The sequence below is a fragment of the Podarcis muralis genome, chromosome 10, assembly GCF_964188315.1.
Source record: "Podarcis muralis chromosome 10, rPodMur119.hap1.1, whole genome shotgun sequence".
Classification (NCBI taxonomy): domain Eukaryota; kingdom Metazoa; phylum Chordata; class Lepidosauria; order Squamata; family Lacertidae; genus Podarcis; species Podarcis muralis.
The window spans coordinates 43,537,832-43,555,735 of NC_135664.1; the positions used below are offsets into that span (position 1 = coordinate 43,537,832).

The 17,904-nt window shown below is 42.8% G+C and overlaps 1 protein-coding gene across 6 annotated transcripts in view; it reads left to right on the forward strand.

The window, feature by feature from the left end:
• Window positions 1-17,904, forward strand: part of LOC114605350 (solute carrier family 23 member 1-like) — an 81,298-nt gene that overhangs the window by 45,654 nt on the left and 17,740 nt on the right. For 4 of the 6 annotated variants that reach the window (XM_077934879.1, XM_028746522.2, XM_028746523.2 and 1 more), the window contains 3 exons: window positions 5,538-5,616; window positions 9,113-9,265; window positions 11,477-11,634. In XM_077934879.1, coding sequence (XP_077791005.1) covers window positions 5,560-5,616; window positions 9,113-9,265; window positions 11,477-11,634 — 368 coding nt within the window. In that variant the 5' untranslated portion in view covers window positions 5,538-5,559. The remainder of the gene's footprint in view (window positions 1-5,537; window positions 5,617-9,112; window positions 9,266-11,476; window positions 11,635-17,904) is intronic. The other 2 variants (XM_028746524.2, XM_077934880.1) reach the window with 1 other exon arrangement.

The window sequence follows — 17,904 nt, forward strand, 5'->3', positions numbered from 1 at the left end:
AGGCACTTAAGAAATCTTGAGCGAAATGTCAGAGATTAATTCAACCTCTGATGGCTTTACTATATTTGTTTGACCAAAGGGAGAGGAGCATGTTGCACAGGTGAGGCTGTTTTTGGTAGCAGCGAGGATGGAAATAGTGGGAAAGGAAAGGGTGATATGGGAGAATTGATAGATGCCCTCTCAAAGAAGTTCATTAGCCATAGCAGATGGGTAAGAGAGATAATAAGATCGCATAATGTCATATGAATTTCATTTTCATTTCTTGCATTGGTAAATAGAGGTGGGGAGTGCATCTATCAAAAATGAATAATAAGCTATCTTGAGAGGTCTAGAAATTAGTTAATAGCATGATCCAGGTGGCACGGAGTATCTGAACTTGCTCTCTGTATGTTATATAGACAAATGGAAATGAAAAAAAAAAACCTCTATACCAGAGTTATTGCTTGGTTTTGTTATTTTTAAAATTGAAAATCCAAATAAAATATTTAAAAGATATATATTAGGGTGAAAACACTGGTCCTGTAACCACTCTGACTTCCTGATTCATCTGTCTGGAATAGAATCTGCAATTAACACCTGTCTTGGCCTGGCAAACTACAGAGGAGAATCTTTTAAATTCTAAAATGAACTTCTGGTTCTTCTTCATGTTCTTATCTGATTGTTATCCAGGTTGTCATTATCATCTTGTCTTGGTCATTAAGTTTATTCACCTTACTGGAATAATCATAATGATTTGTCCTGTTCACTGTTTACACGAGAAATGTTATCTTTTTTATCATTAGTAATCTGCTTTTTGTCGTAAGTGTGATCATTATGCTACAACATTGTCTGTAAATGTTGTTAAACTTTAACTCCAACTTCTTTTTTGTGACCTATTGGGAAACTAGATTGACTGAGTGTTTAGAGACACACATATAAGCCAGAAAAACAGGGAAGCTGTCAGAGGCCTGAAACCTCATATCTAACTGAAATTCATTTGTGACCATGTTGTTGTTGGCATCTCTCTCTCTCTCTCTCTCTCTCTCAACAATAGAGTGCGCCTCTGGGGTAAAGTAAACTGCTGTGTTAGCAGCACTGAAGTGACCTCCTCAGGGCACAAGCCTGGGGGTCTTGGGCTGCCCAGTTGACAACACCCCTCCCCTTAGCCCAAAGAAAGCAGAGTGATATGTTTGGCACCAGCTTGGCTGCAGGAATTGCTATAAGGAGGCATACAAGGCACCATCCAACTGTCTTAGGGAACTGTACTCCAGATTTGTGTAGGGTTTACTCCTTAGCCTTTTCTTCTCCTGAAGATATCACACAAGGCGGCAGAAGTTTAGGATCAGAGTTTTCCTTCTCCTGGATGGGCTGCCTTCCCAGGTTGATGAGCCCCATCTGCCCCACACTTCCCTCTACGGCATGTGAAGAAACCAGCTTCTTGACTATTGAACCCACTATTGGTCTCATATCCACCAGAGCCTGTCTTCACATGCAGGGGAAATCCCTAACTCACAGAGAGTTTCAGACCCAGCGGCTACACTCACCTGGTTTAGCCAAAGGAGCCACATGTAAGGGCTGAATGGAGGGTGGGGACCAAAAGTTTACAAACTACCCCAGAAGGAGCACAACATGTTCCCCACCAGAGGTACTACCGCTGCCATGACATACAGTGACACTGGTTCTAAAACTGCTGTACACTTGTTGTGTGTTATTGTTGTGTGTTAATGTTTGCAAAGCTAGGCAGCAGCAAAATGTTTCTACAATTATTTCTGCCACCTGCTTCCATGTGGTTTCTTCAGGCTTGAACCACATCTATAGAAATTATGTAATCATCAGTTCTATAGTTTGTTTTGTGTAATCTGTTGCCCCAGCAAAGTCCATTGTTAGCAAAGGCATGTCTCTCACACCCATATTCTCCATCCATCTAGTAGCAGGCAAGGTCCTGCTCCACCTAGAACCTAGTTAGCATACACACAAACAGGACCACTTCTCGATCAGACTTGCCAGGTGAACTCTTGTTACTTGAATATTAATTTGAGTATTTTTGTCAATGGTCAACACCAAGGAGGCTTGCAAGCTGCTTTATTAAGATAGCAGCATCTACAATGTTGTAGTTCTTTTTAGGCTTGTTATATTTGAAAATCAATAAAATGCAGTTTTTAAAAACCTGGAAAGGCTAGAAATGATATCTTAATGCATGTCCACATTGTTGGTAGACTGGATAATAAGCTTGTGTGTTTTTCAGAAGCTGTCACACTGTTCATTTATGCAAGCAGGGCAGAAAATAATATCAGTAACGAAGGTTGGAGCATATGTTAGCCATTGGTGAAGTTTGCAACCCGTCTGGCTGGTTCTACTATCGGTTAGTTGGTTAAAAGTGCTGGCACAAAGTTATTGCAGTTCTTGTTGGGTTTCTGCCCCTAGGCAATACCCATTGCTTCATTCAGTTCTCATCATCTATGTCTTTCACATTGTTATTGGATGTTACAATAAACCATGATTGATCACTGGGGGTGGGGAATTTTTTCCTGGCTCTGCAGGCCCAATCCTTCTTTGTCCCCACCTCCGTGGGCCAACTTTGACAGGTGGTTGTCCTCCCCACCTGTCAAAGTCCTTGCATAGTGCTTTCCAAGTGCCCAACTGTCAGCAGGTTGCTGGCTGCTTGGGAATTGTAGCACAAGGGGCTTTGCCATCCCTATGTTTGACGCTTATCAAGCACTGGCAGATTAGCTATGGCAAAGCTGTTTTCTGCAAGGATTGACTTTGTGACCGAATTATCCATGGGGAAATTGGTTGCATAACCAACGTAGTCGTGTCTCATATATGCTTTCAGGCACGGGGCAGGTGGGTGTGGCTTTCAAAAATTACCTTGTGGGCTAAATCGAACCCATGCCAGGCCAAATTTGGCCCATGGGTTGGAGGTTTCTCACCCCTGTTTATAATGACAGGAGCAAGGCAACCCCACACCCACCAAATCCCCCCCCTCCTCTCCTCTCCCCAGTCCTGTGGCAGAATAGCTGGCCAAGCATACCATAGCCGCATGATTTTATTTGGCAGTCTTTGGCTATTGGATTGTTAGTTAAATATTGAAACTTCATTCAGACCTAATATTTTGACCCTAATGCTCGAGGAATCTGCGGTACCGAGTGTGTGCCATGGTTCTACAAGGCCACAGGAAAATGAAGCAAGTTGTGTTACTGAGTACAGAACTCTGTTTCCTATGAATCTTTGAGAATCTTTTGTTTTCTTGGAGAAGATTAGCTTCCAATCCTCAGAGCTGCAGAGAGACAATTGAAAGTGTTTGGATAATCCCGCCTGAAATCTCTGAAGTATGAAAGAGATAGCTGAGTAAGATTTTCAGTCCATCTTGAAAACAGCATGTGGTGTCTTAGGAAGTAGGGCACATTGTTCCAATGCCTTGCTGCTTGTTGTTTTGATGCACCAAGAAAATGGTTACCTTACCACTAAAATTTGTCACTGAAGGCTAAGTTTCAGCATGAACCACAGCGAGTGTCAGGATAAGCTGGTTAGCTCTTCTGCATGCTCAACCAGAGTCTGAGATAGCATGCCAGGGTTCTCTGAGTAACTATTGCAATAAGTCAGACAGCTCACCTTTCCCCGGTTTGCATTACTGGAAGAATAATTGGTGACCAATCATGATGGGAATGTTCTCAAGCAAACTGTTCTAACCAAAAATTGCATTGTGGAATTCTATGTTGTTTTTAATTGCCTAATTGGCTACACTTCCCACATTCCTAATAACAGATGTACTTGGATGTTATTGGGGGGGGGGAGTGGTGGTAGTAGTGGGAGAGCCTTCTAGTACCAAGCAACATAAGAGGGGAGCCCTGCTGGAACGGACCAAACACCCATCCGTAATCTCCTCTTTTGCTACACCTTTTACTTCCTTGCCATCAGAATCCAACTTCATTCCAAAAACGATCTGTAATCTAACATTTAAAACACGTATATTGGCTTCCCACTATCAAGCCTTCAAGGTAGGGTCATTATCATTAAACAATTAAAAACTCTGTGTGTGTGTGTGTGTGTGTGTGTGTGTGTGTGTGTGTGTATTTGTGTGTGTGTGTATTTCTTGTTGTGGATAGTATCTTGGGATCCTGTATCTGTGGGGATAGAACGTATGGAAGAAGACTTGCCGGAACTGGTTCCTTTGTCAAGGTAATGGCTTTTGCTGGCTAGTCAAGTACCATGATTTAGCCTATGCAAAGAAATTGCTCTGTGCCACAGACTCAAATGGGTGGGCTCTTCTCCACCCCACTCACCTAGCCATTACATAGGAGAAGAATTGCCTTGGTCCAGGCTAGATCTAAAGGTGGGACTAATAAAGGAGCAAGATCTATTGGGGTGTTAATTCTGCGAGACCCTCTTTCCTCATCCTATGCTAAGGTTGTATGTATGTGTAAATAAAACCATATATCTTCACCGACCTTCATTCCAAAGAAACCAAACCCTGGGTAAGTGTGGAGTCTCTCACCTCTTGGAGATTGGGGTGATGTGTAACACACACACACGTATATATAATATGTAAAGTTACCAAATACCGTATTTTTCGCTCTATAGGACGCACTTTTCCCCCTCCAAAAATTAAGGGGAAATGTCTGTGCTTCCTATAGAGTGAATGCAGGCTCCTTGGCTTCAACAATAGCAACGCAAAGCCTCTGAAGCGCAGAGGGAGCGCTCCCTCCGCGCTCCGGAGGCTTCAGCGAAAGCAACGTGAAGCCTCCAGAGCGCGGCGTGAGTTCCTGCTGCGCTCCGCAGGCTTCAGGTTCCTTTCGCTGAAGCCAGGGATAGCCGCCTGAAGCCTTCGGAGCGCAGCGCAAGTTCCCGCTGTGCTCCGCAGGCTTCAGGTTCCTTTCGCTGAAGCCAGGAGAGCAAGACTCTCCCAGCTTCAGCAGAGAGGGAGAGCTGCGCAGCGCCCCTTCAGCCAAGTAGGAGGAGAAATGGAAGGGGCTCCGTGTCTCCTGCCGCTTCACTGAAGGGGCGCTGAGCGGAGAGGGGGAGAATTTTTTCCCCTTGTTCTCCCCCTCTAAAACAAGGTGCGTCCTATAGAGCGAAAAATACGGTAGTTATATTCTTCAGGTGACAGGTATATCTGTATGGCTTTTGAGTTTCATTTCCCTGTTTCACGGTAAACAACTGCAGATTTTTTAAAAATATTGCTCAGTCTGAAAAATCCAATCTGTTATTCAACATGAAATATGTATTAACTTAGGAAGGGCACTCAGTAAGTTTTAATGAATTATCTGCGATGCCCATGAAATTGACACACTGCCCTGTGTGTCAGGCAGGGCAATCTCAAAGATTTAGAAACTTACCCATCCTGTGTAATTGAGGGGAAAGAGAGGAGGGAGAGTTATTTCAGCAAGCCAGTGAAAAGGGAAATTCCTTTGCAGTAATTCTCACATGAATGCCTGGAAAAGAATTTGGACTCCTACAAGTCAGGCTCCTTCAGCTTCTCTGTTGCTGCTTGTTCAGAGCTTGAAGCATGAAGGTTTTATGGGAAATCTCATCTTCTCTTCTGTCTTGTTTTTTCGAAGAAGGTGCTGAAGAAACCTTGAAATGGAGATGACTCCCTCAAACAAGGACCCAAATGGACTAGACAACCCCATATTTATAGTAAGTTCTATATTTGTATTTTAAATCAGATGCCTGCATAGTGAGCTTGAATAAAACCAAACAACAAGAAAATAAAAATTAAAAAATGGGGAAAGAGGGAAATGGATAGAGTAAGCCAGGGTATAGGAACTTGGGGCTTCAGCACCCAGCACCCCTGACCATTGGGCATGCTGGCTAGGTCTCCTAGGAAGTGGAATCTGGGGTGGGGGTGGGCATGGGTTAACACCCCTGGACTTAGCAATGTTAGGCTGTGTTTATAATTGCCAAAACGTATTTGTTTCTTGTAAAACTCTTTTCCCCCCTTATGTGTGGTGGAACTATGTTGAATGCACTTCTGTTTCTGAGTAAATTGTAACAATTCGCTACTTGTATAGTCCTTTAAATTTGACAAATAAGAGAGAGGAAGAATGGATTATTTTTTATTACATGACAGTTCACTCCTTATCATTTCCTTCTCTGCTTAAAAAAAAAAAAAGATAATCTCTTGCTTTTCTGCTGCTACTCTAGATTAAGACAGGCCAGAACAAAGAAATATTGTTAGCATTTTAAAAACTTTAGGATAGTGAACGTTCCTAAAGTTTACGCACCCCTATCCTGCATTGTTGTATGCCTTAGGTGGGTTCTGAGGCTGCAATTTTGTGAACGCTTGCTTAGAAGCATGGGTGTAGCCAGGATTTTCGTGGGGGGGTACTTTGTTAGAGGGGTATGACTTTTGTTAGGGGGGGGTCAGAACCAATGTGGTTGTGGTTAAGTATTTTATAGTTTTACTTGATCTGGGGGGGGGGCAGCTCCCCCCACCCAGCTATGCCTATGCTTAGAAGTAATTCCATTATATTCTCTGGCGCTTACTACTGAGTAAACTTTCATAGAATTAAACTGCACGTCTAGGAGGAAAAAAAGAACACAAATGTGTGTACATGCACAAATACATGGCTAAAAGAGGAATACACCTGCCTGACTACCTTTGTAAACAATGTAGATAATATCTAGCAGCACAGCAGTGAAAAGTGTTATGCTTTCATATAGCCTCAAAGAGGGGATCAGTAGGCAGAGCTTGCAAAAGGGTCTGGGATCCATCTCTAGTTAAAGGATCACAGCTGCTAAGAAAGATCTGTTCCAGAGACCCTAGAGAGCTAGCTGGACCACTGGAAATTCAGTATTCTTCTTTTGTTCTCTATGCTTGAGGATACCTTTGCTGTTTAGACTTCCAGGGCTAAATTGCTTTGCCATCAGCAAGTCTGGTAAATCAAGTCCTCGTGCTATTTGGAAAGAGTCCAAGCCACATGCAAATAACTTCATAGCAGAAGTTTGAATGAAAATGCACAGCTTGTGTTGTATAAATGAATAGTACCAGCAATGTTGTCGTTGTTGTTACACCCTACTTTTTCCTCTAAGGCTCTTTGGATGGTCCGTACATAGGGTTATTTAAAACAAATATTAATTTTTACTATTAGTATCAGCAAGTAGGGACAAAATTAAGTGCTCCTGTGTGGGGTTCCAGACAGCAATGCCCCCTTCTCAGATGCTTCGTAATATTTCCTCCTGTTTTTCTTCTTTCCCTCCCCACTCTAATGACTGATACTCAGCATTTTATTGGCCACTTAAAATGACCAGTCTCCACATGTCTGTTGGGTCTTCTCTCTTTTTGCCACCTTAGTCATCCCTTCTGCCCAGAAGCATTTCTTGTACTTCTGCAAATCTTGGAATTCCTACCACCTTATTTTCTCAGTGACCCAATTTTGGTTACATAGCTACCTGCACTCAGCACCTGAGTTTCCTATTAGACGGTGTGTTTCTGGACCACCTTCAGCAAATGGAATTCTCAATGGTCTTTCTTTTCCCCCTCAGAGCAACTAAGTGGAACAGATCGCTAAGCTTCTCTCTTCCTTAAAAAGGGAGCCTGATGATAACAAACTTGTGAGGGATAACTAGGCCAATGTCCAAGCCCGTTCTAGCTTTCAAATCTGCTGCAGATTTTATTACCTGCCTCTTATTCTCTTTACATTGTGTGTCATTGCTGCTTTCAAGTTTCCTCCCCCCTCTCTCCCCCATGACTGACATAGTTACCCGTACATGAGAAATAAAAAGTTGTCCTCTTTAGCAAGAGTGAAACCAGCTCAACCTCATTATGTCTTTCCTATTTATGATGCATGTGACAAACCATGCTGCAGAGAAAGAGCAGCGTAAATGAAACATTTGTAGTGTATTCTTGTTTTCAGTAACTTTTCTGAATGAAACTGGAGTGAGCTTGTTTAAGAAGGAACAGATTAGAAAATACAGGGGCCAGCTCTGAAGATTTACTATTGAAATAGATTCACAGATAACTTTGTTTTTCCCCTTCCCAACCCATCCACATTTTTTTTAATACTTTATTAATTTTGCAAAAAAACAACAACAACAATCGACACAAACAACTCAAGGTCAATACATATTACAAAAAGAAAAAAAATAGATTCATACATAACAGATTCCATTATGACTTCCGATCACCCCAACATGGTTCCTGAGTTGCATTTTTCCGACTGCACACTTTCCATTGTCTCTCATAAATTGTCTCAATTGTCTTGGTTTTGTAAAGTTTCCTACTGTCATGCAAGGGTTAATCAAGACCTGCCAAAGAATTTAGATGTTTAAAATGCTCTTTTAGGTATCCTCTGTAAGTGTCCCATTCTCTATTAAATCTTTGTTCTGTATCATCTCTAATTCTCCCTGTAATTTTTGCTAACTGCGTATTCTGGCATTTTCTCCTGCCAGTCCAAGTCCATTCCATTCCAACCCATCCATATTGATTTTTTTTTATAAGATATTTATTAGCGTTTTACAAAAAACATAAGTTTACAGAATAAAAAAAATTAAACAGTAATTAACATACTAAAAAGAAAACATAGAAAATAAAAAATACAAAGTTCAAAAAGCAAATAGCTAAGATTTTTTTTTTAAATCCATTTTTCAATATCTTTAAGTTCATTTGCTTGTTTCCTTGACCTCCTCACACCTCTCCTTTTTGTATTCCCATTTACATAATCAATTCAGCAAATCCTTGCCCTCTTTCATTTATCTTAACTCTATATCTTAACCTATTATAACTATGCATTTTCATCCATTATCAATCCATATTTGCATATTCTTATTAACCTTGTTACCAATACCACTTATTTTCAATCCAACATCATTTTAACATTCATTAATTTTACAGTATTTCTGCAAGTAGTCTTTAAATTTCTTCCAATCTTCTTCCACCAACTCTTCTCCCTGGTCTCGGATTCTGCCAGTCATTTCTGCCAATTCCATATAGTCCATCACCTTCATCTGCCACTCTTCCAGGGTGGGTAAATCTTGTGTCTTCCAACCCATCCATATTGAGACAGGTAGCAAGATAGGCACCCAGAGGCTCCAAAGAGGTGCCAGTAACTTTGTAAAACACATTTCAGAGAAGCAAATGCTGGTGGCCTCTGGTTCAAGCCCTAACTGAAATGTTCTCCCTTGGTTCCTGCAGACTGATGATGGAGGGCATTACTGCAACTTCCCTGAAGCTGGTGCCACGGTTCCAGAGTGCGAAGAAAGGCAGAAAGGCAAAGACTCCAGCCGTCTCGCTTACACCGTCACAGATATCCCCCCTTGGTACCTCTGCATCTTCTTGGGAATTCAGGTGAGGCTTGGAAGGAAAAGTTAGGTGGAGGGTCTTGTGTGACCAGTTGAACAAAACTATGGCTGAGGTTAATAATAAATTATAACAGATTTAAAGTCAGTATGTGATAAATAGGCAAAGGAGCCACAACGTGTACTGATTATATTGTAGCAAAAATGCTATGGGTGGTGTATATATGGGGGAGATTATGTCTCTCAAGGGAGAATTATATCCCTCCAAAGAATTCAGGATTACTTATTTGGGGGTAATTCCATTTATTCTGTGAGGCAAGTGAGTCTGAGGGAGAGAGAGTGACTGGTGGCCGCTCAGATCACTAGAATCGGTATCAGGGGTTGGTAATGTTGTGTTTGCAAAGGCTCATATCACAGGGTTGCCACACGTCCGGAATTTACCGGACATATCCGGAATACTGCAACCGCAAGCAGTGTCTGGGCAGAAATTTTCTAAATGTCTGGGAAAATCCAGATGTATAGCAGGCGATGTTGGCAGTGTCATTTTTTTCCAATTTTCCTCAGAGAAAGCTCCAACCTACCAGAAACCTATCTCAGCACAGCCCCTGGTCCTATTGTTGCTCCACTTGCCTAGGCGATCTATTCATCCTTTTTCTTTACCCTCTGGCCCAGAGGGAGAGTGCTAGGAATCAATGTTTCCTAGTGGTTGAAACTGGTCCCAGAGGCAGACCAAGGGAAGGACTGAAGGGAAGAGGGATGCCCATGACAGGTATCTTGCTCAAGGGCCCCATAAAACATGGAGCCAGCACTGCAGGTCCAGCTTTATGACTGAATGGGGATTTCAGTCACCCAAGTCTGCCCAGAGCTCTATTGCACAACACCCCACAGTGGTTCTGACAACCCTAGTTCAGCCTTTCCTTTTTCACACAGCTTTAGCTTTGTGAGGCTTCTGTAATTCCCTCAGCTGTCTGAGGTGCAGACTTGCCTGCTCTTTAAAAGAAGAGGTCAACAGGTGTACTGACAGAACTTTCTCAGGTAGTCTGATACATGAAGCAGCTTCCTCATTCTCATCAGTTCAAAAATCATTTTGTAATAAATATGTATAATCCTATTAGTGGAGCTTTTTTTTTAAGTCTGTAGCGGGCAGCCATGAGGTAATGCTCAGATATTGATTTAGTGATAGGGGCATTATGTCAATGAAACTCAGGGCTTAAGGTAGAAGTTATTACATATGAGGTGAGCAACAGGAACCTCAGCCATTCTTTTGTTTGTTTGTTGGAGGGAGGGAGGCTATTTGTACAGGAGCTATTTTGGTGAGGGAAGGTGTTTTAAAGATTTTCCCCAATTTAATCCTCAAAAGTTGTCACTAGCTTGGGGCAAGGAGCAAGAGGAAGACAAGTACAATGCAAGAACCTGTGTTCCTCTCCTCTGTGTTCATTAGTGGTTTTGGGGACAGATCATGGTAAGGGGAGGGGGAGAGCCAGAATATGTTGTTGTTCCTGCAAAGCAGTTTATAGCCTAAATTCTCAGAACCAGACTTGAAAAGAGCACTGTATAAAGAAAACTAACATATATGGAAAATGGGTCTAACTTACCTGTTCTCCAATAGATCAATTTTGGGTAGTTTCTTGTGTGTGAAAGAGCATTCAGTCAATCTGAGCCCCTTCCTGCAGTCTGAAGCAATACAGTATTGCCTACATTGGAGAAAAGCAACCTTTTCTGGCTGCCCAAATTTGACAGAGGGTTGACCTGTCAGTCACCTGATGTCACTTTGACGTCAGCTGATGCTGTGGTTTGAAGCCTTGATTGTTGGGACTTTGAAGCATAGCATGGAGTGTTGGGAATGCCTTGCTCCCAAACAATTGGGAGCTCACTTTGAGTATCCAATTTTTCCTTTGAAGCCCCACTCAATTAATTTTATAATGTTGGATTATTTTGATTGTTGTTAGCCGCCCTGAGCCCAGCTTTGGCTGGGGAGGGTGGGATATAAATAAATTATTATTATTATTATTATTATTATTATTATTATTATTATTACCTACCCCACACATTCTTAAAGCTGGAAAGTATAGACGTGCAGCTACATTAAAGTAATGGGAGCAGACCTGAAGCTTCAAAGAGTGGGAGCCAACTTCACCTCTCTTGGGAGGGAGGGAGTTCTGTATTCTGGGTACCACCACAAAAAAGGCCCTGTCTTCTCCGCTATTATACACAAAGCTCTTTCTCTTAACTCTTTTCTCTCTCTCTCTCTGGTTCTTAGCACTACCTCACTGCTCTTGGAGGTCTTGTTGCTATCCCTCTCATCCTGTCCAAATCTCTTTGCTTGGAGCATGATACCCTGACACAGAGTCACCTGATCAGCACCATCTTCTTCGTCTCGGGGATCTGTACCCTTCTTCAAGTCATCTTTGGAGTCAGGTAGGCATGCACCTCTGGGAGTGCAACATTACATTACATTTGCATGTGGCTGAGATGAATGCAGTGTATTATTAGTTAAACTACTAACAGCTCACTGAGAAAGAGAATTTTTTTAACAGTTTGACTGGAAAACCTCGCTTAAAGCATAATAAACTCAGCAGCATCTTCTAATTTCAGTGAGCTGGATCAGGATCCCAGGAAGCAGAGGATAAGATAAAAGTGGAGAATGCATATTAGTGTGTAAATATTGCGTGTCCCTCCTTTCATGTTTGCGCAATGGAACAATATAGTCTTACAAACTGGTTTTAGTGACTTCCTTTTGAAATAAGTGAAGCAAAATTATTTAGGAACCAGGAATCTTTTTTTAAAAGCAGCAGTGGGGAGCCTCCAGCTGACAGACCTATTAATTTGGCCTGTGAGGTTGTTTCCCCCCAAACCATGCTGATGGTATATGAAACATCAGGTGTGGGGCATGCAAAAATGCAGCTGCAATTGGACAAATGGGGGCTCAGAATGTGTTCTCAATTGTTATTTGGTACATAGAGCTCAGTAACTGACAGCAAGTCCCTTTAATGTTGTCTGTTTGCAGGCACAGTTTAGATTCAAACCACACCTGCAAATGGACATTTTAGAAGAAAAATGTTCATGCGCAGTCATGGTTTAAATCCACACTTTGTCTGTTAGCAGACCAAGTGAAGTTCACTGTTGGTGTCAATCAGCTGTCTGATGCTAATGACGGCGGGGGGGGGGGGGGGCTCTTCTAACATTGCCACATCAATGTCTGTTGGCTGACAGGTGGGTGTTCTCTTCCACTTCTCAAAGTGGCCTGCAGGGGTGGGCGAGGCCTTGAACCAGTCCACTGGTCAGTTTTGGTTCCCCGCCCCTGTACAAATAGTAAAATGTAAGTTGGTTTTGTACAAAAATAAAAAGGTATATTTTCTAGGTATTTCCTGTTCTGATTTTCATATAATTTGTAGCTTTCTCTGTCCTCCTTACCAAGTTTTCTTCTCCATAGTTAACTATAAAATTCTGGAGTCAGATTTTGTGGAATGTTATCTGTTTCCAAAATCTTCAGAGACTGTGTTCCATTTTTGTGTATGTGGGCATTGATATAAAGAAACCAGGAAATTGCTCACTAGCTGACATCTTCTGAGAATGTGTGGAATCTTGTTCTTAATTCATGCAGTGCTGTTGAGTGTTGCATTGTGGAAGCAGCGTGCTTTCATCTTTCTAGCAATCATTAAGAGCTGTATCACCAACCTTAAGGAACATTGGAATCATTTGCAGATGATCTTGTAAGCAAGCTGGATGGTATTGACGGTGTGTAGGTTCTTTAGTCACCTTCCATGTCTGGTACTTGTATTCTCCCCATAAGTAGACATAATTAGATCCCTGATCCCATAAAGGATTGCCTAATGTCTATGAAATGTTTTATTTGCCTTGATGTTTTAAGCTGACTGTGATGTTTAATTATCTGCTATGCTGTTTCTGTTTTTAGCTCTTTAATTGTTGATGATTATTTTATTCTTTGATCATTAGCTGCCTTGGGCACTACTCTGCTGGAAAGTAGGAAGGCAGGATATGAATTATTTTGCTAAAGAAATGTATTGGGTGGAATACACAGGTGAGAATTTTTCCAGGAAGTACTTCTCTCTCTAAACCCAGTTTGGACAGATGTTATGGAATTTTGGAACATCGCTTGATCCTGATGCAAATCCTAAAATGGGTTAGGATTGAAAAGAAAGAGCTTGGTTGCATAGTTAGGGAAACATTTCTGCCTCTTACATTTGCAGCAGGGCTAGTGTGTGGCATAATATGTTCTAGCTTCTGTGCCACTATTAACACCCTGACAATGGTGGCTGGGTTTATATGCTACCAGGGGAGCCAACTTGGGCCCCAGGTTATGGACGCCCAGTGTACATGACGTCATGATATTATGCAGGGCCACCAGTCTTGAAACCTGACTTCCAAAAATCAGGTTCTGAGACCTTGCAAGACCTCAGAAAGGCCTTGTGATACATTGGAAGTTGCATGGGGGTCCTGCAGTTTGGGTGCTGAGCACCCACAACAAAAAATTCTGGGTGCTCAGGCACTCAGAGCCCCCTATAGTTGCTGTATGCCCCATTTTCTTCTTTTTCTTTCATTATGTGGGAGAAGTTAAATCAGGGGTTGGCAAGGTTTACCTCACCTGAGCTGGTTCACTCCAGTGGAGATCCCTCCGTGGGACAGATCGTGAGCACGCATGCCCGCAATTTCCGGTGTCTGCACAGACGCAATTTCCGGCGTCTGTGCAGACATGATTCCTGGTGCCGCAGAAGTGAGTCCCCACACTGCGCTGCACCAGTTTAGCGCAGTGCGCAGGGACTTGCCGAGCAGGCAGCTCAGTTCAGGGGTGGCTTGTGGGCCGGTTAAACAACCCCTGTGGGCAGCTTGTGACCCATGGGCCTTAGGTTGCCGACCCCTGAGTTAAACCCTGAACAAGTTAACACAGGCAGTGTGTATTTAAATAGAACTGACACATGAACTTTCCCATGATTAGAACGGACAAAAGTTTTTTCAATATCGCTTCCACATTATTGTCGTACCCAGTGGCGTAGTGTGGGGGGTGCAGGGGGGGCCGGGCGCAACATCTGGGGGTTAGGGTTAGGGGGCGCAAATCCATGGGTTAGGGGGCGCAAATCCACCGGTTAGGGGGCGCAAATTACTTGCCTTGCCCCGGGTGCTGACAACCCACGCTACGCCACTGGTCGTACCCCTCTTCCTTCATTATTAGTCATTTTCCTCCACTGACGCTGACTTGGGGCGGGGGAGACAAGTGCCAATTTATACCCTTTATGCAGGAATCATATTTGCTGTACATGCACCACTGTTTCCTGCAACAAGTGCAAATATACATATCCTTAAAACAGCTGTGTAGCTCAAGCAAAGTGTAGCTTTCACTCAGCTGTGGCTCCCTGAAAACCAAAATGGTTACAAACTTCTAAAGAAGTGTATCTATCTATATTCGCTAGTTATGGATTTGCTGTGAGAAGGACCAGTGTGCCTCTGGCAGATGCTGTTGTCATGTGACGTGTACATTAATCCTTATTGGGATGTTGGGGTGCAGCTGTGCAAATTCAACACTATTTTTTGCAGGGGGTTGTGGAGGATAATGACCCCGATCCTACAATCCTGGGAGAAGAAAGCTTGTGTTGCATAGGAAGTTCGCTGAGTCATGAAAAGAAACAAAATTTGACACGGAGCTCTATAGTGCAGATCAGCTTCGTGAAATGAAGCAGTTCCAGGGTCCAGCTTTGACGAGGGTTCATATGAGCAGCCTTTACAGACTGTCATGAGACACTCTTGAAAGAATGGCCATGCGCCGTTATGTATGTGCCTTTGTTCTTCTAAGCCAGCCAGCAGGAGAGGAAGCAAAACAAACCATTATTCAAAGACACGGTGTTTCTTTTCTCAAAAACAAACTCTCAGCACAGGGCACAGATAATCTTTGTTCAGAGTCTACTTCAGAGTTCACCACACCGCCCCCCCCCCCTGCACTCCTGCAACTTCACAATTGCTCTTTTGATTCGGCAGAGGTTTGGGAAATAGCTTTGAGAGCTGCTGAGTTAAATCTCCTAAGACAGCAGTCCTCAACCTTTTTGAGGATGAGGACCCCCTTTTAACCCCAATTTTAAAAAATGTGAACCCCCATGTGCAAAGGCTTTAAGAGATGCTCTTTGAGTTCTGCTTGAGCCTCCAGAGGCACAAATGGGGGTGAGGGGCTGCTTCAAAGAGCACTGTTCAGAAGCAGTCTTTGAAGCCTCCACCTTCAGGAGGCTCAGAGTGCTCTCTTAAAGCCTTTGCAAGTTTTTGCATGTTAGTGTCCATGGAACATTTTGTAGTTAAACATGTGTTTAACTGATCAGATGGTCCCTGAGGTATCCTGCACCCAAGCTGTTAAGAGCCTTGTAAATTAATAAAGAACTACAAACCTAGTCCTACTAGTCCAGTAGTGTATGGGCAGCCAGTAAAAATATTTTTAGCCTCAGCAACTCTCCATCTGCAGCATTTTGCTTGAGCCTCTGAACCAGACCCAAGAGTAGCCCCACATAGTGTTGTTGGACTCAAATTCCCATCAGTCTCAGCAAACATGACCAATTGTCAGCAATTAAGGGAGTTGTAGTGTAACATCTGCACCTCATTGGTTACTCCCGCTTTACGAGTTGGTCCCAAAAGGTTGAGGTACTGCGAGTACTGCCCTAAAAGCTGTGTTGCCATATCACTGATAATTTGCTGGGACAAAGGAGCAACTGGATGAAGGGCCACAGTTCAGTGGGTAGCTCATGTTTTGGATTGGTAAACCCACCGTTTCAATCCTTCGCATTTCCAGGTAGGGCTGGAGAAAGCCCTGTCTGAAACCCCGGAGAGCCGCTGCCTGTCAGCGTGTAGACAATACAGACCTAGATGATTAATTGGTCTGACTCTGTATAAAGCAGCTGCCTTCAGTTCCAGCAGGAGCTGCACTTTGAGTACTGATAAGCTCTGGAGGCAAATAGATCTGTCCCTTCCTGCCTTCTAACAAATCACTTGACATCGTTTCCCAACCTGGTGCTTCCTAGATGATGGCTGGGGCTGATGGGGGTCCAAAATATCTGGAGGCCACCAAGTTGGAGAATACTACTCTCTAGGCACTGTGGCATCATAGCACTTGAAGACTTGTGGATCAGTCAGGGATGAAGATTAGTCAGGGATGAAGTTAGCTCAGTCCAGATGGTTCTACCCACCCTCAAGCAGAGGCTGCTGCTGCTGTCAGCACTGATATAGTAGGTAGGGTGGGGAGATTATCCTCTCTAGATTTATGAGCTCTTTCATTGGCAGGCCTAACCCTGATGGCTCAGTTCATTGGGAAACTAGACAGCTCACTAGACAGCCAAGTAGAAACCTTTTAAATTAGAATTAAGGTCAGGGATAGGGGACCTGTTGCCGTCCAGATGATGTTGGGTTCCATCAGGGATGATGGGAGTTGTAATCTGACAATGTCTGGAGGACCACCGTCTCTGATTTAGGCACAGTAAATATCGCCAATACTGCAAGCTCAGATGCAACATAAGTCACTTCGACCTGGTCTAAAGCTCTTCATTTCAATAGGGATTTTATTGTTTATTTTTTTAAAAAAAATTGTATTTATATCCTGGCCTTTCTCCAAGGAGCTGAGATTGGTAGTTCCACATAGTGGTTATTCATTTTAACCTTGTAAGGTAGGTTAAGCTAGGAAATGGTCATCCAGTGAACTTGATGGCTAAGCTAAATTACGCCACATATTGGCATTCGTTGTAATTAAAGAAGAAAGAACTCACAGTTCCAGAAGGTTCCGAAGCCATGATTTACAGCTCTAAAACACACAAAGCAAGGCGCCTTCCTGTTGGCTTCAGTTGTCTTAGCCCACTGACATTTTTTAGATATAATAATGATACCTTTCAATATAATGGAAGGTTACCAATGAAACAGGAGCTTTTAAGGAATCTGTTTCCTCCACACCCAGATCACCTCTAGGAATGCCTCTGATGTAACCTCTGATCTGTGCAAGTTACTCTCTGATAGTCAGTGAGCTCAGGGGCATAATGGATGCTAATGAATGCCTCAGGTAGCAATATGCCTGTTACTATTTCCAGAATAAATTACTGAGCTGTGGCTCATAAAATCAAATATTAAAACGCCTTTGAAGTCTTGGGTACATACAGTGCAGTAATACTCCTTTATATACTTTGCCGAGGCTTATTTCAATTGTGATGTCGTTGTGGAAAGGCCCACAGGCACTCCCAGGATGGCAAATATTAAATAACTTACCTCATAGAGCAGTGAAACAGTGGTAAATGACAATTAAGACGAAGGAGAAGCGGGCATGTCTATTTAGTTAATGCGTTTCTGCATTGCTGGATGTGCAGGAAAAGGCAATGTAAATATGGAAGGTGATGATAAAGGATTGTCTTGAAAAAACTGGTCATGCTTAGAGTCACCATGTTTGCCTTGGTCTTAGCTTCTCCTACAAAGTGGAGGATGTACTTTTTTGATGGGATTTCTTTGCAGCATCCTAAATACTGGCTGCACTGGGGACGAGTTATTACTGTCCCTGCAAACCTATGCAAACATGGTGGCCAAAATACTTTATAGTCTTATAATTCAAATTTACTAGTGAGGTCAATGCTGGGTCTAAGGAAAGGCAAGAAATCGCCAAAACTTTGGATGCCACAGATCTCTGCCTCCATTCTTTGTACAAGCTCTTGAACTGTT